Genomic DNA, 25,836 nt, shown 5'->3' on the forward strand with positions numbered 1-25,836 from the left:
CCACAGTGGCCGCCTGAAGCTGTACACAGTGCAGGGTCCTTTCCCTCAAAGGGCACACTGCGAGCCTGTCTTAGTGCGCGGGAGCTGTCAGCAGCGCTACCCATGCACCCTGGAGCCACTGTTTTAACACAGGCACTGTCATTCCACGGACTCAATTTGATAACCAAGATCAGGTGACAGATGGACAGACAGAGTGGGGAATGCCAGGCCAAGGAGTATGTGCTATCTCAGGAGGCCTGGGGTGAGATTTCATCATCCAACCTAGAAAGGCACAACATTTAAAACTTGGTCCTCCTGGAATCTTCCATTTAATATTTCCAGACCAAAGCTAACTGCAAGCAACTAAAGCTAAAGAAAGCAAAACCAAAGACTAGAGAAGTGCTGCCTGCGTAGTTCAGTCTTTTGTTTCCTCCCCATCGGCTTCTCCTTGGTGTAGGGCTGGCGTGTCTTCTCTGGCATCTTCTGTACACTGAACACAGATGCTCCTTCAGCAATGGGGAGAGGAAACAAAGCTGGACAATATCCGCCTGCTTCCATTTCATTAAATCACATTCAAATGGCACAGGAATCACCTTTTATTCCTATTAAAGCGAAACTAAATGCACTGAGCCCACACTGTCTGAAGGCCCAGAGGAAGGTGATTTCACAGGCCATTTCCTTTACCTAGTTCCTTCTCTTTTCAGTCACTCCAAGAGAACATTCTTAAAAGACTGGGGAGAGAATAGGTAATCCAGACAATCCAGTTTTATTCTTTTGGGAAGTACTTTACTTGCATAAAATCTAGAGAGAAAGAGAAATATTAAGTATTCAGATGGATCAATGATCAGTATAGATAAGAGAATGCAACCCAATTCTATGGGTTATTTCTTGGTTCTGTTGTGGTTTTTGTGGGTACGTATTTTTGAAACAGGGTCTCATTATGTAGCTCATACTAACCGCACATCATCTTTCTCAGCCTCCCAAGCAGCTGGGATTAGTGTGTGGCACCAGCTTTGATGGCCTAATTCTTCCTGTGGAGAGAGAAGGTAAGAAGCAAGTCACTGCAACCACAGGTGCCAGCACCTGCATTTGTCAGGGCGAGAAGTAGCCTGGCACTGGCATTCCTAGACACACAGAGCCCCTCATCCTCAGTCTTTGTCTTGTTGATCTGGTGATGGAGGGTTCCTCGGGAGGTCCAGCAGCTCCTGGATTCTCTGAGCATCTTCCTCAGGCCGAATCCTCTCTAAGCCACTTTCAATTTCCTCAGGGAGGAGTTCAGTGAATTGCAGTTTTCTTCTCCTACGATCAAAGGATAAACACGCATCAAGCTCTGCTTCAGCACTTGTCCTTACAGACTCCAAACAAGATGGCAACGTCTATCACACACTCCCTACTTTGCCATGACAACTTATGAGCAAACATTGGTCTTTGCATTCACAATACAACACTTCTCTCTCCTACCCTGCTGTCTACCCATGATCTCCACATCACCAAAATGGACACTGACCACCCAACAAGATCTGGGACACTGTCCTGCATTCCTCCCAAAAGATGAATGAGAGCTAAAGTATACATTTCAAACTGGGCTGTCCTCCTCCCCTTCAGACTCGGGGGGCCGTGAGTCCCCGCCACCATGTAAACGTTCTCACAGAGCTTGTCTCAACTCATAAGACTGCACTGGTGATCTAGGTGATGCCAATTAGGCAACTCTACAGATACATATTTATGAAGAGTAGAATCTAATTCTACTAATTTCTAAGAGATTACTCCTTTTCCTAAATAGAATTTTAGTAACTATCTTCGTTTTTTGGTTTTTCAAGGGATTTTTTTTTATTTGGTTTGGATTTTTCCCCCTCTTTTCTTTTTTGGTTTTTTGAGACAGGGTTTCTCTGTAGCTTTGGAGTCTGTCCTGGCCTTGAACTCACAGAGATCTGCCTGCCTCTGCCTCCTGAGTGCTGGGATTAAAGGCGCGCGCCACCACAGCCCAGTTTAGTAACTTTCTTTAATTATCAAGGCCACCTACATCTTAAGTGTCAACCCAATCAAATTTGACCATTTTTCTATCGTAACTTTATGGCCAGTCTTCTATATTTTCTGCTAGGACGATTTTTTTAAAATTTATTTATTTATTAAAGATTTCTGTCTCTTCCCCACCACCGCCTCCCATTTCCCTCCCCCTCCCCCAATCAAGTCCCCCTCCCTCATCTGGCCAAAGAGCAATCAGGGTTCCCTGCCCTGTGGGAAGTCCAAGGACCACCCACCTCCATCCAGGTCTAGTAAGGTGAGCATCCAAACTGCGTAGGCTCCCACAAAGCCAGTACGTGCAGTAGGATCAAAAACCCATTGTCACTGATCTTGAATTCTCAGTACTCCTCATTGTCCGCTATGTTCAGCGAGTCCGGTTTTATCCCAGGCTTTTTCAGACCCAGGCCAGCTGGCCTTGGTGAGTTCCCGATAGAACATCCCCATTGTCTCAGTGTGTGGGTGCACCCCTCGCGGTCCTGAGGCCTTATCATACAACAAAAGTATATGCTCTACTATGTTCATAGCAGCATTGTTTGTAATAGCCAAAACCTGGAAACAACCTAGATGCCCTTCAATGGAAGAATGGATGAAGAAAGTATGGAATATATACATATTAGAGTACTACTCAGCAGTAAAAAACAAGGACTTCTTGAATTTTGCATGCAAATGGATGGAAATAGAAAACACTATCCTGGCCGGGCAATGGTGGCGCACGCCTTTAATCCCAGCACTCGGGAGGCAGAGGCAGGCGGATCTCTGTGAGTTCGAGACCAGCCTGGTCTACAGAGCTAGTTCCAGGACAGGCTCCAAAGCCACAGAGAAACCCTGTCTCGAAAAACCAAAAAAAAAAAAGAAAAAGAAAACACTATCCTGAGTGAGGTAAGCCAGACCCAAAAAGAGGAACATGGGACGTACTCACTCACATTTGGTTTCTAGCCATAAATAAAGGACATTGAGCCTATAATTAGTGATCCTAGAGAAGCTAAATAAGAAGGAGAACCCAAAGAAAAATATATAGGCATCCTCCTGAATATTAACCTTCATCAGGCGATGAAAGGAGACAGAGACAGAAACCCACATTGGAGCACCGGACAGAAATCTCAAGGTCCAAATCAGGAGAAGGAGAGAGAGCACGAGCTAGGACAATTTTTTAAGATGGTTTTATTTCTCTGTCATTTTCAGGCACAGAAGCTCAGACATAAAAGTGACATAAACATTTGAGCTAGCTCTTCCTAGGAATAAACAGTGAAACCAACTCTAGTTTATGTCAAACTGAGATTTAAGCCCAGGCTCCAAATCAAGGTTCTGCTCTTCTACAGCACTTAAGTACTTGGGAAGAGACCTACGTAGATCTATCACAAACGTCCATTTGTGTTTCTGTGTAACCAAAACAACTTCAAATAAAATCCCTGGGAAAAAAAACCCTGCTTATTTGTCCAATTAGAAAAGCAACAGCAGACAGAGGCAGGCTGATCTCTCTGAGTTTAAGGCCAGTCTGGTCTACAGAGTGAGCTCCAGGACAGCCAGGCTACAGAGAAACCTTGTCTAAAAAAAAAAAAAAAAAAAAAAAAAGGCAGCAGCTGTGCCAGCAGCTCTCGTCTCAGACAAGGAGCTGACCCGTGATGAGCGCCCACACTCAGGAGTGCTATAAGGCAGCAGCCAGGAGAGCCTGCACATTCTATACAGGGTCAGTCTCAGGCTCACCACCTTAGCCCACAAACTGGAGATTACTGAACCAGGCCCACAAGCCCAGTTACTAGGAGGCTGACAAAAGAGGACCACAAGTTCAGAGGGCAGTCTGGGCAACATGGTGAGACACTGGAGATTTGGTTCAGTGTACTTGTTTAGAGCACTTGTTTAGCATTGAGAAGGTCTCCAGCACTGAAAACAAATATTATAGCATATGAAATGATGAGACAGAAGCAAACATTTTCATAAACCACAGTGGCAACCCATCCACAAACAACTATTTTATCTACCTCATTTCTTCATCTAAATCAAGAAGTAAAATTTCAAATATGGACACATAGCAGATAACATATTCTCTCTCTCTCTCACTCTGTGTGTGTCTGTGTGTGTGAAACCAAGTAATACTACATAAACCAAGCTGACCAACATGATCACCCTGCCTCAGCTGACACTTTAAAAACAGAAGTATCCCATCTGCATTTCCCCTGCAGGGGAGTATTACAGAGGTAGGCAGAGGGTTAAGAGCTGGAGGAACTAGAATGTGGTGAACACTATCTTCTAGGCATGGACTGGCCTCAGCCTTGTGACCTCAGAGGAGCTGTAATTACCTGCATGAGACTTGCACAAGGCGGGCCTGTCAGCATTCCTTCCTGGGCCAGCATGCAGGCCCTCCCCAGCCCTGCATATTTATTTATAGGCAGTTCATGGTTACTGGGGAAGCAGAAGATGCTTTTGTCAGCACAGAGCCACATGCAAGGTGGCCATGCTCCTGCAGACAACTATGCACCAATGTTCTTGTAGTAACGGTAATTAAACCCACTGAGTCACAAAAGAAAAAGGAAGAAAAGGAGGAAGGACAGACAGACCTACAACAAGATCCTGATCAGACTAAAAATAAAATTGGAGTCTTTCATTTTTCCAATCCCTTAATGAAACAGAATTAAAAGACAATTCAGATGAAGAGGGCGGAAGGCTTGGCACACCCCCGTCTTTGAACTGTGTGGTAGTTGGGAGAGCCCGTGTCATAATGTGGGCTGTCTAGGAAGTCAGAGCAGCAGTCTTCGCACGCTCCTTACCACTCTTCCAGCTTCTGCTCACGGGATGCCTTCTGGTCCTTCTGCCTCCTCTCCTGGACCGTCTCATCACAGTAAGCCTGCAGTGCCATCATCAGGCTTCCCATGGGCGTGCTGAGGGAAAAGAGGAAGTTCAAGGAGAAAGTCATTAGCCTATTTGACACAGGACCGTCCCTGCCCGTCAACAGCAGAACCCGCTGTCAGATATGGAAGCATTTGACAATTTACACCTCTTTCAAACAGAAAAACATACTGAGGCCATTTTCCTCCTGGCTTGAACAACAAAGAAAAACAATCATTGTAGCTTCATTGAATAGTATAAAACAGTAACAGATCTAGAAATTGGTTCTTTCTTTTTTAAAATTATGAATAAGAAATAAACCAAGACAAAGGAGGAAATACATATATATGACTAGTTTAATTAAGCTGCTTCAAACTGGAAGCTTCTCAAAAAGGAATGACTAGTTCATTCAGGACAGTACCAGCCCCCGGAGGACAAGACCTGTGGAGAAGATGAAGATGCTACTGGCTTTGAGGGACGGGCCATGGAAACACCTTATAGTCTCGAGTCTACTATAACTGACAGCTGCTATGTCACCAGCTATGGATAAGAGATGGACAGAGGTGCTGGGGAGAAGGGGTTGCAGTAAGAGCTCTTGCTGCTCTCTCAGAGGACCCAGGTTTGGTTCATACTGCTTGTAACTCTGACTCCAAAGGACCGATGCCCTGCACATAAATACATGCAGGTATTCATATGCACACAGAAATTAAGAAGAAACGTCTTTAGGGGCTGGTAAAGTGCTTGCCATGCATGGGTGTTGAGTTTGCATCCCCAGCACCCATATAAAACCAGGTGTGGCAGTATCCCTAGGGCTTGCTCACTACCCTGTCCAGCTGATCCGTGAGCTCCAGGTTCACTGAATGATCCAATCACAAAAACAAAGTAGATGGGGCTGAGGATGTAGCTTAGTGGTAAAGCCATTTCCTATCATGGACAATGTCCTAGGTTTGAATCCCAGTAACACAATAAATAAATAAAGCAATAAGGTGGAAAGTGAGAGGAAGACACCCTAACACTGATCTCTGGCTTCCACACCCATGAACACAAATGTATGTGTATACTAAAACACATGTACATACACAAAAGAAACTGATTTAGATAATTATCATAGAAACAAACAGAATTTTCTTTCCTATGTCCTCAAGGAGCAAGTTTTGACTCTGACATAAGTCAAATTCTTTCTAGCTAGAACTTTAATAAACTCATTAAAAATTATCTTTGCTAAGCAAAAGAAATCAAAAACTACATCAGCAGAATGGATAAAGAAAATGCCCCCCCCCAGAGAGAGAGAGAGAGAGAGAGAGAGAGAATTATGCATCATTAAAAAAGGAAACTGTTACATGCCACAACATAAATAAATCTCAAGCATGTTATGCTAGGTGAAATAAAGCAGTTATAAAAGGACAAAATGTAATTCCATTCATTCAAATACTATATGATTCCAGTGTGTATGCCAAATTTATAGAAAATGGAAAGTAGAACGAAGGTTGCCAATAGCTGGGCATAGTGATGAGAAAGATTATAGTTTAAGATGTATAGAGTTACAGGTATAAGACAAAAAACATTTTGGAGGTGCTGTAAATATTTATATGTATAACACTACTGAACTGCACACTTAAAAATGGCTAAAATGTGGGAAAGGAAATAGGAGAAGATGACCAATAAGAACTTTACTCATGTGACTCTATAAAGTGTCTGATGCTCTGAATAAAATTGGCTACTGCATGAGACTTTAGTCTGCTTCATTTTTAGGCTCCATTTTCCCAGGTCCCACCACCTCTAGAGAAGTAGACACTCCATCATGAGCACAAGGAGACAGTACACCTGTGACTTTATCATGTCCCATGCAAACATGGATTTTGCAGATTTGAATCAATCAGAAAGATTACTGGGAGAGCCCTTTAAAAGCTGTTTCCTCTGGTTGGACAAAAGTAGACAATCCAAAGTGTGGGGAGAGGTACTGCGATTCTGAACGTGGACGGCATGAGAAAGATGAGGGTGGCCTCTAGGAACAGAAAGGGAGTGTCTGGCTTACAGTCCCAGTGAGGAAGCACACATTGCAGACCTATACACTTTGGCTCAGACTCATCCAGGTACATAGCAGGGAGTGGTATAGCTCAATCACGCAACAGTTTTAGCTTTACAGTTCATTTTGGTTTACTGTTATTTTTTGAGACAAGTTCTCATGTAGCCCAAGCTGGCTATGTACCAAAGATGACCTTGAATGCCCATCTTTATATTCTAAGAGCTGGGACTACAGGTGTGTGCAGCCACACAAAACACTGCTTTGGCTTTTTTAAGGCAGCTCCACACTGACTGTGATATTATCTGTACACCTTACACTCCTGCCAACAGCGCATGCAGATCCCTTTCACTCCTATCCTTGCCAACACAGACTAAACCAATATACCAAACATCTAAAGTTAACATTATTATAATGGGTATGTGATACACACAAGGGCACAACTGCACCTACACAGCATCCCTGACAAAAACACTTAACCCAAATCTAAAGCAAGAATGATCAGCTGCACGCCTTTAATCCCAGCATCATGAGGCAGAGACAGGCAAATCTCTGTGAGTTTGAGGCCAGCGTGGTCTACAGAGTGAGTTCCAGGACAGCCAGAGATACACAAAGAAATGTTGTCTTGGAAAACAACAACAACAACAACAAAAAGAATAAACAGAGCAAACTATGGGAGAACCACTCTGGGTGCTGCTGTGGAGGCTGAAGGACTTTGGAATCAGACTTCCTTTCATAGAAGAGCTGGAACACGCCTACTGCGGTACCTGTACCACAAGTTTACCGTAGGTGAGGCGTGCTGACACATTTAGCGGTAAGCATTTATAAAATCTCAAATAGTTTAACCAAAAAAGGGAAGAAAGGAAGAATGAATGTACCTCATACACATACAGAGATATAAATAACAAATATGGAAACGTTAGCAATTGGTGAATTCAAGTAAAAACCATATGCAGTCTTTGAGTTTTGCTGCTGTTTGATTTTTGAATAGTACTAAGAATTGAACTTAGCCTTGTGCAGATTGGGTAAATGCTGTTACTGAACTACATTCCCAGTCCTGACATGGGTCTTTATAGAAGGTGTGTGTTGTCCCTGCCCTGCCCCAACCCCTTTGTTTTTCGAGACAGTGTTTTCTGTGTAGCCCTAGCTGTCTTGGAACTTGCTTTGTCAACCAGGCTGGTCTTAAACTCAGAGATTTGCCTGCCTCTGCCACCCAAGTGCTGGGATTAAAGGTGTGTACCACCAAGCCACGCTTTATAAGGTCTTTTTGTTTTTGTTTTTGGAGACAGGGTTTCTTTGTAGCTTTGAAGCCTGCCCTGGAACTCACTCTGTAGACCAGTCTGGCCTTGAACTCACAAGGATCCACCTGCCTCTGGCGTTGAGTGCGTCACCACTGCCCAGCTCATAGGGTCTTAGTATATTTGTTAATCCAACTTTTCTGTAGGTTTGAAATTGTTCAATTTTTTTAGCATTTTAGCTAGGGAAGAAAACTTTAAATATGTATCCAGTTAAACAAAACAAATACAATTTTAAAACATTACAAAACACAAGTCCTATATGAACAATTTTCTGTTCATTTTTCTTGCTCCTTATGAATGTTTTTGTTCAAATTACAAGTAATTTCAAGAACTGGTGACATTTAAACATATTTTACCCAGTGAAAAGGAATCTTGAATATCCATGCTATTTCACTCCACGGTGCTGTTATTACTGTTTTAATTATACAGTGACGACTATAAATAAACAAGTGGACCGTCAGAGCTGGAGATATGGTTCAGCGATAAAGAATGAACACTGTTCTTGTAGAGAACCTCAGTTTTATTCCTGGCACCCATATCAGGCAGCTTACAACTGCCTGGAACACTCCTTGGGGACATACACATGTATACATAAACAATAAACATCTCATAGCCCCCTCCCCACAATAAGGAACTGAACAGTCACAGCCATTGTCAATAGAGGACATACACCGTTTAAAGACTGTGAGGACTAAATTTGTTCTTTATAATAGACACGTTTAGTAGACAACCCGTTTAGACTACACCATGTGAAGACTTACCCTAACAAAGCTCCAATTATACCACCAGCCACCAGGCCTCGAATACCCAAGTTTACTCTGAAAAGACCTCCGGTGACAGCTATTTAAAAGGAAAAAAACCAGAGGCGATATTAGGTCATCTTTAAATGCTAGACTTCTACTCTTTCACAGTAAGAACAAAGACCTCCAGGTGAACTTTCGGAACCACCATGAACAGTGTGATGACATCCAGGAAGGTAACTTTCTGTCCACTCCACAGACAAAGAAAGAAAATATTTTAACATTTTAAATATCCTCGGTGTTACTGGGTAGTGGTGGCACATGCCTTTAATCTCAGCACTTGGGAAACAGAGGTAAGTAACTGGATCTCTGAGTTTGATGACAGTCTGGTCTCCAGAGTGAGTCCCAGGACAGTCAGAGCTACACAGAGAAATTGTCTTAAAAAACAAAAACAAAAACCACCACCAAAAACAAACAAACCAACAAAAAAAACCCTCCATTTTTCCTAGGGCTCTACGACCATTCTACTTCTTTTTTTTCCTGCCCATTTTCTCTTAAACGTCGACAGACAGTTCACTTCACCTTCTCCCACAGCTCACACCTCTTTCATGTCTTTCTTCTTTGAGGCAACTTGGTCCAAAATGAAGAGAGCAGCAACAACAAACGCCTTTCTCCCAGCCTCGCCCATCTGCACGCTGGCTGCACTGTGCGCAGCAGATCTGCAGAGGCAGCATTTAGCATGGGATGCCACCTGGTGACCTACACAGGGGGTGCACCTCTTTTCACTACAATTTCATTTCTAGGACACTCATTTCATCTTCGTTTCTAAAAACAGGGTCTCATGTAACTCAGCAGGGAGTTGAGAATGACCTTGAACTTCAGGCCTCCACTTTCTGGGTGCTGAGATGACAGCCATGCACCACCACCTACAGTCTATGCGGTGCTCCTTGCATGCTAAGCCAGCGTGCTACCAACTGGGACACACACATTCCAGCTATTTCCCCCTTTATTCTGCACAGTACAACTAAGGACATCTTAGGTGGCAAAAATTTTCAGGTGTTTATCTGGGGTTTTCATTTCTATTTAACTATTATATTTTCATTGAAAATTTTCTAAATTAACAAGAATAAAAACCACTTTTAGTCTCATTACTCAGAAACGGCTAGTCTTCTAAACAAAATACTAAGAAACAAAATAGGGCCATGTTATTTATATATATTTAACTTTTAATTTTCTCTGAATATATTATTAAATTACATTATCATTAATTTTTCAGTTTCGGCCTGATGATGGTCATGCATACCTTTAATCCCAGCACTTGGGAGGCAGATCTCTGTGAGTTCAAGGCCAGCCTAGTCTACAAGAGCTAGTTCCAGGACAGTCAGGGCTGTTACACAGAGAAACTGTCTCAAAAAAAAAAAAAAGTCAGCTTTAATATTAAAGTTTCCTACATGATTCTATTACTGGATTGCATGGACATTCGGACATTCCACAAATTTTTATCTTAACACCAGTTTTCTATTTGTAAATGTTTTAAATAAAGACACTCCTGTGCATAAATCTTTATACATTTGATAGCTTTTTTAAAATAAACTCACAGAAATGAAATTTTGGGATAAGGGGTATGAAGATTTTTATTTAAAAAAAAAATTTATTTCAGAATGTGAGTTTGGGAGGGGTGTGGCCAGCACACCTGCTGCTAACTGCTGAGTCATCTCTCCAGCCCCAAGGTGTGCTGGCTATTCTTGCTTGTCAACTTGTCTACATCTGGAATTAACTAAGGTCCAAATATTGAGGAACACACCTGTGAGGGCTTTTTGCTTAACCTGAAACAGGAAGATGCGCTTCTAATATGAATCTTTAATCTGGCCCACACCTTCAGCTGGAAACCTCTATAAGCACAGGAAGAAGGGAACTTTTGCTCTTGCTTGGCCAGCACGTCCACTGGCATTAGAGCCTACTTATTCAGATTCTGGCACACACTGAAGACCAGGTGAGACAGCTAGCCCCACAGACTGAGCAACTACTGTTCATAAGTAGCCATTGTTGGATTAGCTGGACCACAACAGATCCCCTTTCTATATAATACTGAGGTTCATTCTGTAAATTCTTTTACCCCTAGAAAACCCTGACTAGTACACCAAGGTACGAACATTTTTAAGGCTTTGAACTTAAATTACTATGCTGCTATTCAAAAAAGGTACACACAGTTACCTCCAATTCAAAATATGCAATTGTACACTTCCCTCCATTCTTCCATTCTTCTTCTTCTTCTTCTTCTTCTTTTTTTCTTTGAGAAAGGGGCAATGAGGACCTTGTATAGCACAGACTGGCCTGGAACTCACTATGCAACCAAGATTTTTGATCCACTTGTTTCTGGCTCTCAAGAGCTCAAGTTAAAGATATATACGACCACATATGGATCTTCTACATTCTAGGTTGATGAGCCCCAATTTCACAGGCTTTAAAAATGGCAGCTAACTTAAATTATATTTCTCTTAACTATAGAGAAAGGTGAGTAATTAGTCACCTGTGTTATTTATGTCAGTTAAGTCTTTTTTGTTGTTGTTTATTTCATTGCCAATTAAGATAACCTTTCTTTTTGATATATAGGAATTTTTATTGAGTACTATCTGAACACATTATTACTCAGGGATCATTTCACATTTAATGTCTTCTGTAGTAGTTTATGCCAATCAAAGCATAAACTATATATAATTTCCTATAATTTAATTTTTATGCTTTAAAACATACACATAAACAAACATACATATTTATATATCTTCCTACTCAGAAAGCTAATACATATGCAGCTATATTCCCCCTAACATTTCATCAATTTTTACTTAAGTATTTTAATGAATCTTATATTTCATTATATTAAATACTGCTGCAATTTGATTTTTTCCCACACAATTAATAACTGTTATGAAGCCCATGAACTGTCAATCCTCTCTTCATGGATCTAATATATCACCTTTAGTTTAGACAGACCCGTACAATTAGTCTTTATTTCTAACTCTTTGAAGTCTGTCCAACAGCTCTGCAAACAACCCCAGTATGCTATATATTGTTTTTTATTCATGTTTGGATTTTACATGGAAATATTCCCTAATTCTTTAGGGAAATGTTTCGCTATGCTCATAGAATCAGCATTTTAGACAGATGCTATATAGTTTAGCAAGTTCTTTATTAAAACAAAAACAATTATAGCTTTTATTTGATTGCTTTTCATTTAATAACTGAGATCAAAGGCCGGTTTAGTTTTTCTGGTATGTAGAGGCACTTAAAATTGTTCAGTGTTTAACATTTCATAGGCTTTCCAATAGTATAGCCTCTAACAAGCCTAGGCTGCTCCAAGCCCTGGCCATAGGCTGTTTAGCTTATACCAAGAAGCTGGAAAGCATCTAAATCTGCACGCAGTGTGCACCAGGCAGACTTGAGGTGTTTGTGCTCAAGTATATGGTCCTTATGAGACTGTGCAAAACAGACAAGCACATTAACAGGGCACGGTGTCATAAGTGTGTCCCTGACAGGATCAAGAGGGATTTTCTAATTGAGGAAAAGACACTTTTCTTCCTTTTTTTTTTCCTTTTTTCTCTTTTTTTGGTTTTTCAAGACAGAGTTTCTCTGTGCAGCCTTGACTGTCCTGGTATGCACAGAGATCCACCTGTCTCTGCCTCCTGAGTGCTGGGATTAAAGATGTGCACCACCACAGCCCAGCAATATGGGGCTTTCTTAGTTATAAAAGTCAAGTCTCAGTTAAAAACCAAAACAAAAGAAGCCACTTTAGGTATAAACTGCCAAGGTGTGAATCTCCACGGTTATTTTTCTTGGAGTTTGCTGAACTTCTTAGATGAACATATTAACACATTCAGATTTGGAGAGGTTATTGTGCTTCTTTTCCCCAAATATGTTGCCTGCTTTTCTCCCTCTCCTCTCTAGCTAGTATTTCCATTACACATTAGTATACTCAGTGCATTTTCCTCACTCCTAAAATTCTGTCTTCCAGAGGAAATGATCTGTACTGATCTAGCTTCAAGTTCATTCAACTCTGTTCCTCCACCTGGCTAAACTTTTTTTAGCCAGGTGGTGGTGGCACACACTAATCCCAGCACTCGGGAGGCAGAGGCAGACAGATCTCTGAGTTAGAGGCCAGTCTTGTCTATAAAATGAGTTCCAGGACAACCAGGGCTACACAGAGAGACCCCCGCTCGAAAAAAGAAGCAACAAAAACAAAACAATTTTTTTTTACACAGTCTTACTCTACAGCCCACACTGTACTCAAACTTGAGGTATTTCTCCTATCTTCGCTGTCCAGTTGATGAGATTACAGGTGCGAGCCACCATGCCTGGTTGATTCTTTCCTCTGCTCTCTTAAATCTATGGTTCAGTTCTCCAGTAAAAATTTAAAAATATTTTTGTACACATACAACTGCACACTTGTGTGTTGGTATATGTGTGCACATGTATGCATGTATGTGTATGTGTGTACATATGTGCCATAGCATGTATGTAAAGTTCAAAGGAAAACTTCAGGTTATGGGTCCTCATTCTCCACTTAGTTGAGATAACGGTCTCTCTGTTGTCTTTCCACAGCTTACAGCAGGCTGGCTGGGCCCCAAAGAGTCTACAGATGCTCTCATTTCTGTATCCCATCTCCCAGTAGGAATGTTGGAATCACAGATACTTGTGCTGTGTATCTGGCTCTTACATAGGTTCTGAGGATTTGAACTTCGTCCCTTACATTTACATGGCAAGTGGTTTTACCCAGAGTCTTATCCCTAGTTGTCTAGTGGATTTTTAATTTCCAGTACTTCATTACCAACACCAGCTATTTCGATTTGATTACTTTAAAATTTCCTATCCTCATCATTACATTTTGATTTGACATTATTTGGGTTCATCAGCTCTTTCCAACATGTAGTTCCCTTCTACTTGTTAGTAACTTACACCCCACCCCATATTTTTCCATGTCTTGTTGCTATTACTGTTGAAAATGAACATTTTTGCTGGGTTGCATGGTGCACATCTTTAATCCCAGGACTAGGGAGGCAGGCACAGGCAGATCTCTGTGAATTCGAGGCCAGTCTAGTCTACAAAGCGAGTTCTAGGACAGCTAGGACTGTTTCACAGGAAAACTGTCTCAAACACACACACACACACACACACACACACACACAAACAAAACGAGAGAGAGAGAGAGAGAGAGAGAGAGAGAGAGAGAGAGAGAGAGAGAGAGAGAATGAACTTTTTCTTTTTGAGACAAAGGCTCATGTGGCCCAGTCTAGCCGCAAACTCTCTACATAGACAATAATGAGTCTGATTTTCTGATCTTCTCACCTCCATCTTCCAAGTGCTGGGATTATGGGAATGTGCTACAACTTACAGCTCGAAAACGGACTCATAAAGCAATATATTTTAGCAGCTCCTGAGTTGAACCGTGTCCCTCCCATGCTGAGGGTCTGCATTTAGGTAGTGATTTGCCTAGATCAAATCTATGTGTTTTCCTGAAGAGCAGAGCCACTGATGTCTGTTCTGAGTCCTTATTTTTATGTCTGGCTTCCTGAGAAGAGTCAGTCAACAACTCCTTGTACGTTGTGATTAAAGCTTGGCCAACAAACCTGTCTGTGGCTTAGCAAATGCATTTGAACTTCAGTTTACATTCCTTTCTAGCTTTCACACTGTGTCCACAAGAACTCACATACGACCAAAGAAAAACAGCTTCTAAGGCCCACACTAGTCTCTCCTGAGCACACATAGATCACCATTATTACCCTCTCCATTTGTTTTTGTTCTTTCTTATTTTTTATTTTTTAAGATACAGAGGCTTTACCTGCTGCCTGGGTTGGCCTTGAACTTGTGGCCTCAAATGATTTTCCTGTCTCAGCCTCTCAAGCAGCTACCTCTGGTTTTATTGTCTCCTCAACAGTTCCATTAAAATCCAGCCTGGTTTGTTAGTCTGTGGCTCATGCCAAATGGATTAGAACCTTAGGGTAGCTAGGTTAGAAGTCCCTGACTGCTTTAAACAACTTCCTAGATGTGGACTTTCCTGTGCTCTCTTCCAGAGGGTCCAAAGTGTAAAAACGAAAGGCACCTGTCACCACACATGGCTCCTCTACTCTATTTTTAATGCTCATTTTAAGTGGTGTGTCACCGCGAGAGAAGAGCTTTAAACAAAACCAAACTCTTACCACGAGAAAGTCTGACCCTTTCTTCTTCACACCTGTCTCACCTCAAGCTACTTCCCTTCCCTGTGCTTGAAACAACATCTCCAGCGATTTCCTGTTGACGCTCCTCTATCCCACTCTCCTACAGTTTTCTCCTCCCCAACCTGCAGCTGTCAGTTTGATGATCTCAAAGACTCAATGACCTGTCCATGTTCCATTATTTGCTACTTTCTGTCATAAATCCTATACATTCTAAACCATATGTGAAATTAAAATACGAACAAGAATAAAACATCTTACCTCCAGCAATGACAAAATGGCTCAAGGAGTTTTTATTTCGATACACTGTTAGTCCAGTGTTCACTGTGCTGGAAGGAGGAAAAACAAAACATTTCACCTTGCTAACTGCTATTTCATTGGAATGATAGTTTAAACACCCTGTTAGACGAAAGAGGCAGCTCATTTGGCAGAGTGCTTGCCTACCACACACAAGGTGCGGGTTCAATTCCTGCACCATACCAGACTAGGCATGGGAGTTCAAATCTCTAATCCCCGAATTGGGGATTAGGAGTCAGGAGAATCAGAAATCCAAAGTCATCCTCAGCTACACATGCAGACTGGGCTGCATGAGACCCTGCCTTAAAAACAAAAACAGAACCCAGAAACAACAACAGCAAAAGTCCCTGTATTTGAAAGCGTTGTCCTAGTCTAGGCTCCTTTGGTGTGTTCTAGACTAACATGCCTATGTGTTTTTAGGTAAAACTGCTGAAGAATGAAAAAAAAGAATCAAATTCCTAAAACAAATATTTATTCAGAAATAGCAATTTAGAAAGAAGGGATCTGCAGAATTGTCCTTTCTTCAAAACTTTAATTCTAGTTCTGGTATGGCAGCACACTGTAATCTCAGGATTTGGGAGGGTAAGAAGAGTTCAAGTTTGAGACCAGCCTTGGCTACACAGCAAGTTTAAGTTCAGCCTGAGTTTCATAGCAAGATGTTCACAGCAAAAAAATAAAAAAAAATAAAAAAAAACAAAAAAATAAAATAAAAAAAAACACAACAAAAAACAAAACAAAACAAAACCTATACCTGTTTTTGACCCTAGTTGTAGAGCTCTATCATGGATGCAGAACTAATACTGAACCAATTTCTCATGCACATACAAGTTATTAAGAAAAGGGCACTATGGGGTTAGCGGCACGACTCTGGGTAAGGACTCTGCAGCCCAGCCTGGCCTGCTTCAGTCCCCAGGGTTACACGGTGAAAGGAGAACTGATTCCTCCACGTTGTTCTTGGACTGCCACATGTACACTATGGCACAGGCATTTGCACACAGACACGGACATGGATACACACATACATGTAAAAGAATTTTTAAGAGACAAGTTTATGTACGTGTTCAGTTTCATAGCACCTCTTGCTCAAAGGATGCTCTCCTAAAGAACACTGGCATGGTGGCACATGTCTCAATTCCAGGAGAATGACAGTCTGAAGCCAGTAGAGACTGCACTGTGTTCTAGGTCACCAAGAGACTCTCCCCTACCCCCCAAAGATGAAGACTCTCTTGCACAACTGAGAACTTACTTGAATATGGTCACGAAGACCGCAGTTCTCCAACTCCAACGCCAGCCATACCGAATGAAGCCCCTCGTGGCAGCTCGGTGTGCACTTTGCTAAAAATAATTTGTTAAAATGCGGTGAGGTTCCAAGATACTCTGACATTTTCCTTATTCTAAAACTGTACTGCAGAAATGTCAGCTGCAAATTAATCAAGTACACCTAAATAGAAACATAGGGGAAAAAATTCTAGAATGATCATTAAGAACTAACATGAGCAACACCTTGGGAGTCAAAGAGAAAAGGGCTAAGATGCTATTGGCTCCTCCCTGTTTGAGAGACAATCATATCTTCTCATGCAGTGCCAGCTACATCCCTGATACATGATGGTGAAGACTGGAAGTATTTGGCTGTACTGGGCACCTGGTTACCAGAGCTACTTTTATCTCTAAGAAGTTAATGACCCATTAATCAATGACCATTAATCGACTTCAACTACATGGTTTACATGTTCCTGTATGATTCCAACTACGGCAAGTTCCACAGCATGGTCATGGCTCACAATGAGAAGAAACCCGTCATCACAGGGAAAGCCATCTCCATGTTCCAGGACAGAGATCCCATCAATAACACATGAAGTGACGCTGGTGACAAACACCCTGTGGAGTCTACCTGCATATTCAGGGCCCACTTGAAGGGTGGAGCCAAACCGTTATCATCTCCGCCTTCTGATGATCCCAAGCCAGTGATAGATGTGAACCACGGCGGGTTTAACAGCTCACTCAAAACCATAAGCAGTACCTTCTGTACCACTGTTTACCCTTATCCTCACCCCCTGGGCCAAGGTCATCCATGACAACTCCAGCATCATGGAAGAACTTCATCGATTCCAATCCAGAAGACCATGGACAGCCCCTTGGGAAACAAGCATGGGGCTGTGGGGTGGCTCTGCAACTACTCGTGTTGCCATGGTTGTGCACAAGGTTATATCAGAGCTAAGGGGGAGCTTCCGGACATGGTCTTCCAGGTTCTCACCCTCGGTAATTCATCACGAGTCTGGCATCAAGAAGGTAGTGAAATACAGATCGGAAGCCACCCTAAAGGGCACACAGAGCTCTATCAAATGCCAGGTTATCTCCTGCATCTTTAATAGTGATACCCACTCTTCCATCTTTGATGCTGAGGTCACTGCCCTTCATGACCACCCTGTCAAGCTCATTTTCTGGTATGACAACCAATTCAGGTAGGCAACAGAGTGATGGATCCCACCCACCTGGCCTTCCAGGACTTAGAAGCCCCAGAGTACCCATCCCAACAAGAACACAAGATCCTCTGCTTCTGGGTCCCAACTCAACCCCCAGTGCACTGGGCATCTTCCCTCAGTTTCCATCGCAGACCCCCAGAAGAAGTGCAGGGGCTTAGGGAGTCCTACTCTCAAGTACCATCAATAAAGTTCACTGTTGGGCTGGAGAGACGGCTCAGCAGTTAAGAGCACTTGCTAACCTTCCAGAGAACCTAAGTTCAGTTCCCCACACCCACATGGTGGCTCCTAACAATCCATAACTCCAGTGCCATTAGCTCCAACACCCTCTTTCTGACTTCTGCAGACAGCAGGCATGCCCACGGCACACACACATACACATGCGCATGCACACTTGTGCACAGGCAAACACTCATACATATTTAAAAAATAATTTTATTGTAAACCCCCACCGGAAGGAAGGAAGGAAGGAAGGAAGGAAGGAAGGAAGGAAGGAAGGAAGGAAGGGAGGGAGGGAAAGGCTTAAGCTCTAGTTTCAGTCAGGCACAGTGGCGCACACCTGTGAGGCAGGCAGACCTCTCTGAGTTCGAGGTCAGCCTCATCTACAGAGTGAGTTCCAGGACGGCCAGAACTGCAATAGTAACTCTGTCTCAGGAAAAAAAACAAAAAAAGAAAAACAAAAAGTGTTAGCTTCAACTAAGCGTCTGCCAATTAAGCAGTAAGCTCAATGACAGTTATAAAATCAGAAATAACAATACTTTTTACATTCAAAAGAAATGTGTGGGAAAAAAACAAATGCTGAGGAAACAATTAAAAGCAAGGATTAAAATAATATAGGTATGAAGGGAAAGAAGAGAAGAAAAAAATATTTACTGATAACCCTTTATACAAAATTGAAAAAAAAAAAAAAAGCTAATGGCTTAGCCAAAAGGAGCTAGCCACTAAAGCCTACAAGCCAAGTCTGAGCCTTGGAACCCACATCAAAACTGAAGCACAACTGCAGCGAGATGGGAGGAGACAGAAGAGTCACCTAGAAACTGGACGGCCAGCAAGCCAGAGTACAGGGAGCAGTGGTAGAAACATAGTGACCTTGGCGCTCAAGGTAGAAGGTGACTCCCAACACTGTCCTCTCGACATTCTACACATCTGGGCATACATGTATAAAAACTAAAATAATATAATAAAAAAAATAAAAAGTGAACCCATTACCTCATTCCCACTCTCTTCAGGGAAGTGTCTTAGCACTAACTAGAGCTTCCGCGGGAAGATTACCACTAGCATCTATAGGGCGGTAAGGAATAACCTCAGAACTGAAAGGTAAGAAGGCTGTCCCCAGAGCACATTTTTATCTATTAGCCATCACACATCAGGTCTAGTATAGCATCGTGAGATAAAATTTGTATTTGTAAGGATTGTAAGAAAATCCACATGATGATCCAAACTCCTATATGACCTTCGGCAAGTCAAAACTTCTCTACAAAGAACCAGTATAGGGGCTGGGAGAACTGGAGATGGCTCAGCAGCTAAGAAGGCTCGCCGCTCTTGCAGAGGACCTGAGCTTGGTTCCCAGCACCCATGCAGGACAGCTCACAACTTCCTGTAACTTCAACTCAGGGGATCTGATGTTTTTCTCTGGCTTCTGCAGACACCTACACATACAAGGCAGATACCACACACATGCACATGCAACACCCCCCCAACTTAAAAAAATAAAATAAATATTTTAAAAAAGTATCAGTATGAACTCATAGTTTTAAAAGATAGCTAACAATACTGACCTAGTGTCTGAATGCACAAACTATGGATCAAGATACATACACACAGACGCACAGACGCACAGACAGACAGACAGACAGACAGACAGACAGACAGACAGACACGCACGCATGTACCCTCCCTCTCTCTCTCTCCCCCAGTCAAAAACAATAATACCTTGGAAGAGTAGAGCACACAGAGGACCCGGGGCTTGATTTCTAAATACCAATCTTCCCTAAAAGAAACAGTAGTTCCACCAGACGTGATATAGCATGCCATTAATCTCAGCACTGGGAAGGCAAAGGCAGGAAGATCTCTGTGAGTTCGAGTCCAGCCTGGTCTACAGAGAGAGTTCTAGAACAGCCAGGTCTATATAGATAGACCTTGCCTAAAACAAAACCAAAACAACTCTGAATTCCTTGAAGAAATGGCTACTTTCAAGGAATAGAAAAAAGTTGAGTCAGCCAGGAATACTGTGAGCTGAAAGCCAGTCTGAACTACCAAGTAAGACCCTTCTTAAAAAGAAAAAAAAAAAAAAACCTCAAGGCCTGAGGAACTACTTAAAAGGTTACAATAGTCCCAAATACATGCCAAATGGAGTATCAGAACAAATGACAGCAATGGAATATAACTCTACTGAATAAAAATCTGACCCCAAGGTCCAAATCAGGAGCAGAAGGAGAGAGAGCACGAGCAAGGAACTCAGGACCGCGAGGGGTGCACCCACACACTGAGACAATGGGGATGTTCTATAGGGAACTCACCAAGGCCAGCTGGACTGGGTCTGAAAAAGCCTGGGATACAACCGGACTTGCTGAACATAGCGGACAATGAGGACTACTGAGAACTCAAGAACAATGGCAATGGGTTTTTGATCCTACTGCACATACTGGCTTTGTGGGAGCCCAGGCAGTTTGGATGCTCACCTTACTAGACCTGGATGGAGGTGGGTGGTTCTTGGACTTCCCACAGGGCAGGGAACCCTGATTGCTCTTTGGCCTGACGAGGGAGGGGGACTTGACTGGGAGAGGGGGAGGGAAATGGGAGGTGGTGGCGGGGAAGAGACAGAAATCTTTAATAAATAAATAAATTAAAAAAAAGAATTAGAAAAAGGCTATTCAACAATCATGTCAGTAAAAACCATTTCGAGAAAGAATGAATTGAATTCTAAAAGCACAGGGAAAATTAAAATGGAATATTTATAAAATCTCAGGGTTTCTAACAAGAATCTGTAAAATACGTATTTCCTTAAAAGAGAAAACATAGTAACCTTATATTATAGGAACCCGGCAGATCTCATCTTACCCAAGTAACTAAAGTTCACATCAAGAGTCAGAGAACAAACAGGATGTTTCTGAAACAAGGCACTGAAATATCATTTCTAGGGTACTGCACAAAACAAGTCTAAATCTCCCCTCTGTCTGTCTGTCCTGTGCAAGTGTGCCATGGCATACACATGGGTCAGAGGACAATTTATTAAGAGTCTGGTCTCTCCTTGCCTCCATCCTGGGGACCAAACTCAGGTTGTCTAGCTTGGCGGTAAGCGTCTTTAGCCACTGACCCATCTCAAGGCCCACAAATCTGATGTTTTTGGTTTTTGAGTGGAGGGATTCTCTTCAGAACCTCTAAATCTTTCGCCTTTCACAAATCTGAATTTTATCATGAGAAACTGTGGTGGCTTGAAAGAAAATGGCCCCCAAAGGAAGTGGCACTACTTAGGAGGTGTGGCCTTGTGGGAGGAAGTGTGTCACTGCGGAGGTAGGCTTTGAAGTCTCATATATGCTCAAGCCTCTCCTAGTGTCTCAGATCACTTCCTGCTGCCTACCTACCAAGATATAAAACTGTCAGCTCCTTCTCCAGCATCACATCTGCCTGCAGCCACCATGTCCCACTATGATAATGGACTAAACCTCTGAACTGTAAGCCAGTCCCAATTAAATGTTTTCCTTACTGTGAGTTGTCATGGTCATGGTGTCTCTCACAGCAATAGAAATCCTAAGATGGAAACTATCAAGCAGATTTAAATTGAGCGGCATTCTACAAGTGGTCTACAATCTTCAAAACTGCCCAAGACTAGCAGAAACTGTTTCAGACTAATGGATTCTAAAGAGGCATGCAGCAAATTCAGTAGGTAATCTATCGTTAGATGCTACACTAGAAAACAATGATCTTTCTTTTAGACAGTGGCTGAAGAAGAAAATTCATCTAGGTACTTTAGCATTAGTGTTCCATTGCTGCTAAGTGTAGATCTAACTTCTTCACCCTGACATACCTAACAAATCTGAAGCATACAGAGAATAGTAAAATTGGTGCTTCCCTATTAGCATTTCAATACTTACCACAGCATCAAAGCGGTTATGATACATCTCCCCCTGACTCTGCTCAATGTAGCGTTTTTTCGCATAAATAAAAGCAGGTATTCCTCCATACGCCCAGCCAATGATGCCTGCTGAAACAGCTGCCCTCAAGATATAGTCAACTTCCTTTGGAATTTTCTCTTGTTCACTAAAACCCAAAAAAGAAAATGCTGTTGGGACGTTATTCAAAATACTGTGTTCCAAATTATCCCAAATGCTGGTACCACACTTTCTGTGACGGGCAGAACGGATGAAATGCTGCTGTGAGTTCCACAGCAGCTACAGAAAGCAGCACAGGTCAGGTGTAACGGTGGACACTGCGATTACAGCACTCAGGAGGCTGGGGGAAGGGGAGGCATGAGATGGAAGCCAGCCTTTGCTACATAATGGAACCCTGCTCCAAAACCAAAACAGCAACACACTAACTGCACTCTATGCTATTAGAAAACTAGGATAATAACTGTCCTTGGAGGAAAGGGCACAAGGGGGAGCTCCTGGGATACAGGTAACAATTTCTGGTGTTGCTTGCACAGATATGCTCATCTATGAAAACTCATTAATAAGCACAGTTTGGTATATTTCTAATACTTCCATTTTTAAATTCTAAGCTAATAAACGCCACATGAACTCGAGATTTTTTTAATTTATTATTACATATACAGTGTTCTGCCTGCACGCCAGAAGAGGGCGCCAGACCTCATTACAGATGGTTGTGAGCCACCACAGGGTTACTGGGAATAGAATTCGGGACCTCTGGAAGAGCAACCTGTGCTCTTAACCTCCGAGCCATCTTTCCCACCCAATTCATGAGGTTTTTAAGAGCAACACATAAAATATGAATTTCAAACATCTGGAACGTGGATTCTAAAGATGTTAAAGCCCAGAGGCCAGAGCGATGGCTCAATGGGTAAGAGAACTTGCTGTACTTGCAGAGGACTCTGGTTCTCTTCCCAGAACCCACATGAGGGTTCCAACTGCAGGACATCTGACTCTCCTTACCCCTTTGGGTATGAAGCACCTGCACAGTGCACACACATACATGCAAACATTCAAACACATGAATAAAAAAATAAAAATCTTTTTTAGGAAAAAAAAGTCACAAGCCTTACTAAACACTGGCTTTATGATATACCCAGACTGGCACTAACAGAGCACTGGAAGCCATCACAATGGCCCCAGGCTATGCTCATGCCGCTGGAGAGGCTGAGGTGGGAAAATCTCTGAGGCCTGGAGTTCCAGGCCCGCCTGAAGAGCACAGCGAGTGTCACTCTTTATTGAGACAGCATCTCACATTGCCTGGGAACTCCTGATCCTCCCGCCTTCACCTCAGGGGATGGTACTGCAGGCTCGGGCCTCCATGCCTAGCTTTAAAATCGTACAAGGGAAAAAAGTCCTGAGAAAATTCACTATGCAGTAGGCAGCACAGGTCAATCTAAAGTAAGGAAGAGCTGTTTAATTCATGTTATGCCTCTCGAATACATAAAAACTAGAACTTTGTTTCCAGGATGGACTCTTTAAAATAGTTTAACAATATGGCACTTCTGCAGTGCCCCTCCTAAGGGAACCATTAGATGACAAGCTTTCTTCTCAAAGTGTGTGACCCTAATTCTCAACCACTACGCTCTGCCTTCATGCACAAAAGAAGTTAAAACTCTTTAGGAAACAAATCCTTACATTCACATTAATAAGAAAACTGCCATAATTTAAATTTTCCATTGATGGGCTGGAGAGATGGCTCAGTGGTTAAGAGCATTGCCTGCTCTTCCAAAGGTCCTGAGTTCAATTCCCGGCAACCACATGGTGGCTCACAACCATTTGTAATGAGGTCTGGTGCCCTCTTCTGGTCTGCAGGCATACACACAGACAGAACATTGTATACGTAATAAATAAATAAATATTTAAAAAAAATAAATTTTCCATTGAACATAACTTTAAAAAGTCATCTACATAAAAACTGATCGGGGTTCGGTTCCTAGAATCCTTGCCTGCTGGCTTGCAACTACAGGTAAACTCCACTTTCACGGAGCTCCGATGCCTCTGTGCACATATCACAAAATGAACGTACACATAAAAATGCAGGTGGGAACCCGGGGGCGGAGAGGAAAGAGCGGGCAGAGAAGGGAAAACAGCTGTCACTGTTTCTAGTTTCTTGTGCAAAATAAAACAAAATTGACAATTCTCTCTGCCCCTCCCCAATTCCCACTTGTAGTATATAGGGCCACTACTGGTCAAGAAAGATCAAAGTCTGAGACCAAATGAAATATGAAAAAGAATGTTAGTGTGAACTTATACAGTTCCCAGTGATTACCATATGACAATAACAGGGGCGGTCCGATTTTTCTAATATATACAATTAGGGTACGATGTTGTTTTAACAGCGTGACTTTGAATGAGTGTGCCTCAAACACCAGCGTGCCAACCACGTGCAGAAGGACGCTACGAGCAGGGCAGAGAACGTCAGCGTGGTCACTAGGCCCACGTGCCGCGGCCGGCGCCCCCCAGTCACCCTCCCCACACACCCGAGGCCTTTTTACTCTTTGGCAAACAGCTGCCGGAGGCGGTCCCATCCGGATTCCGGGGAACCGGGTTCGGAGACGCGGGAGTGCGCCTCCCGATCCGCAAAGCCTTGGGAATCCGCAGCCACAGCGCCGGCAGCAAAGACTCGGGGAAAGGGACCCCATGCCCGGCACAGGAAGCTGCGGGGTGCGGGCGGCGGCGCCTCCATGGCGCCCCCCAAACCCGCGGACAGGCACCCTGGGGCCGGCGAGCACCGTGGGCGACGGTGACCTGCACAGCAGAACAGGACGATGTTCGGGACACCGGACCTCACAGCCGGCCCCCGGAAGCACGAGACCGGAAGTCCCACCCCTAGCGGTGGAAAAGGCCGAGGGGAGGGTCGACGGCGGAACCCTGGCTGAAAGCTCTTCCGCTCAGGGGAGGGTGTGTGACGGTCGTGCCCCGGAAGTGAGTTGGCGGCGGCGGTATCTTTTCAATGAGATGCTAAGGTCTTTGGTCGAGTCAGTTGGTCTGGGGCGGGCTCCGCTCAGCGTAAGATGCTCACGGATTTAAGTGAGGTGACTCGTTTAAGATACAGAAAGCCCACGCAGAAGGCAACAGTACTTTATGCAGTGCAAATGGCTTGCGGAAAGAGAGAGGCGATGTGCCAAGCCCAAGCTTCACCAAGCTTCTCTGGTGGACCGAGCAGAGTTCACCCTTGCCCTGGCATTAGGGGCAGCCGTATAGCTCCAAGATTTGAGAAGGCTTTTTGAAGCATCAGCTCTGGGCATTTTTTTATAGCGTGGGTTCCGATACAAGTATTCATAGGCTTATTACTCTGAGAGGGCAAAAGATCTAGAATTTTAATCGTTTAATAACTGGAACTATTATTTCCTATTACCTTCTGCTAAGAACATGTGCTTCGAAGTCTAGCTTTCATTGCAATGCCCTCTCATTGGATGAAGTGTCCCAAGACTGGAATTTAAGCCTTTAGGAAATGGTGCAGGAGTCCTGATTTGGCCATACATGATGAGGCCGACCAGCCCGGGCTTCACAAGACCACAGCATGGTTCCCAGCACTTATATCAGGAATATCACAACCACCTGTACTCCAGTTCCAGCGTACCATACCAGTTCAGGACTCCCGAGGGCGCACCCGCACACATTTTTTTTTTCAAGTGTAAATTGTTCTCTATTCGCATATACACCTAAAGGCCAGAAGAGGGCATCAGATCCCACTACAGATGACTGTAAACCACTAAGTGGTTCATGGGAATCGAACTGGGGGACTTCTGGAAAAAATGTCGATGCTCTTAACTGCATGCTGAACCGTCTTTCCAGCCCCTACTTTTTT

The 25,836-nt window shown here is 43.1% G+C and overlaps 1 protein-coding gene across 1 annotated transcript; it reads right to left on the bottom strand.

The window, feature by feature from the left end:
- Positions 1–726: 726 nt before the first annotated feature.
- On the bottom strand, positions 727–24,835 carry Timmdc1 (translocase of inner mitochondrial membrane domain containing 1). Its single transcript, XM_075962517.1, has 7 exons — positions 24,521–24,835; positions 21,969–22,134; positions 16,641–16,729; positions 15,359–15,426; positions 8,910–8,988; positions 4,770–4,880; positions 727–1,278 (listed from the first exon to the last, which is right to left on the bottom strand). Exons 1-7 carry the CDS (start codon positions 24,709–24,711, stop codon positions 1,128–1,130), a joined length of 855 nt encoding a protein of 284 aa, XP_075818632.1. The 5' UTR covers positions 24,712–24,835; the 3' UTR covers positions 727–1,127.
- Positions 24,836–25,836: the final 1,001 nt, after the last annotated feature.

The sequence above is a fragment of the Microtus pennsylvanicus genome, chromosome 1 (genome assembly GCF_037038515.1).
Source record: "Microtus pennsylvanicus isolate mMicPen1 chromosome 1, mMicPen1.hap1, whole genome shotgun sequence".
NCBI lineage: Eukaryota > Metazoa > Chordata > Mammalia > Rodentia > Cricetidae > Microtus > Microtus pennsylvanicus.

Excerpts from the sequence above, each read along its gene's own strand:
- Timmdc1 (XM_075962517.1), bottom strand. The coding sequence starts at position 24,711 with ATGGAGGCGCCGCCGCCCGCACCCCGCAGCTTCCTGTGCCGGGCATGG. Across the intron at positions 22,135-24,520 it reads CGGCAGCTGTTTGCCAAAGA|TGAACAAGAGAAAATTCCAA; the intron begins GTAAAAAGGCCT and ends TTTGGGTTTTAG. Across the intron at positions 8,989-15,358 it reads CCATTTTGTCATTGCTGGAG|CTGTCACCGGAGGTCTTTTC; the intron begins GTAAGATGTTTT and ends CCTTTTAAATAG.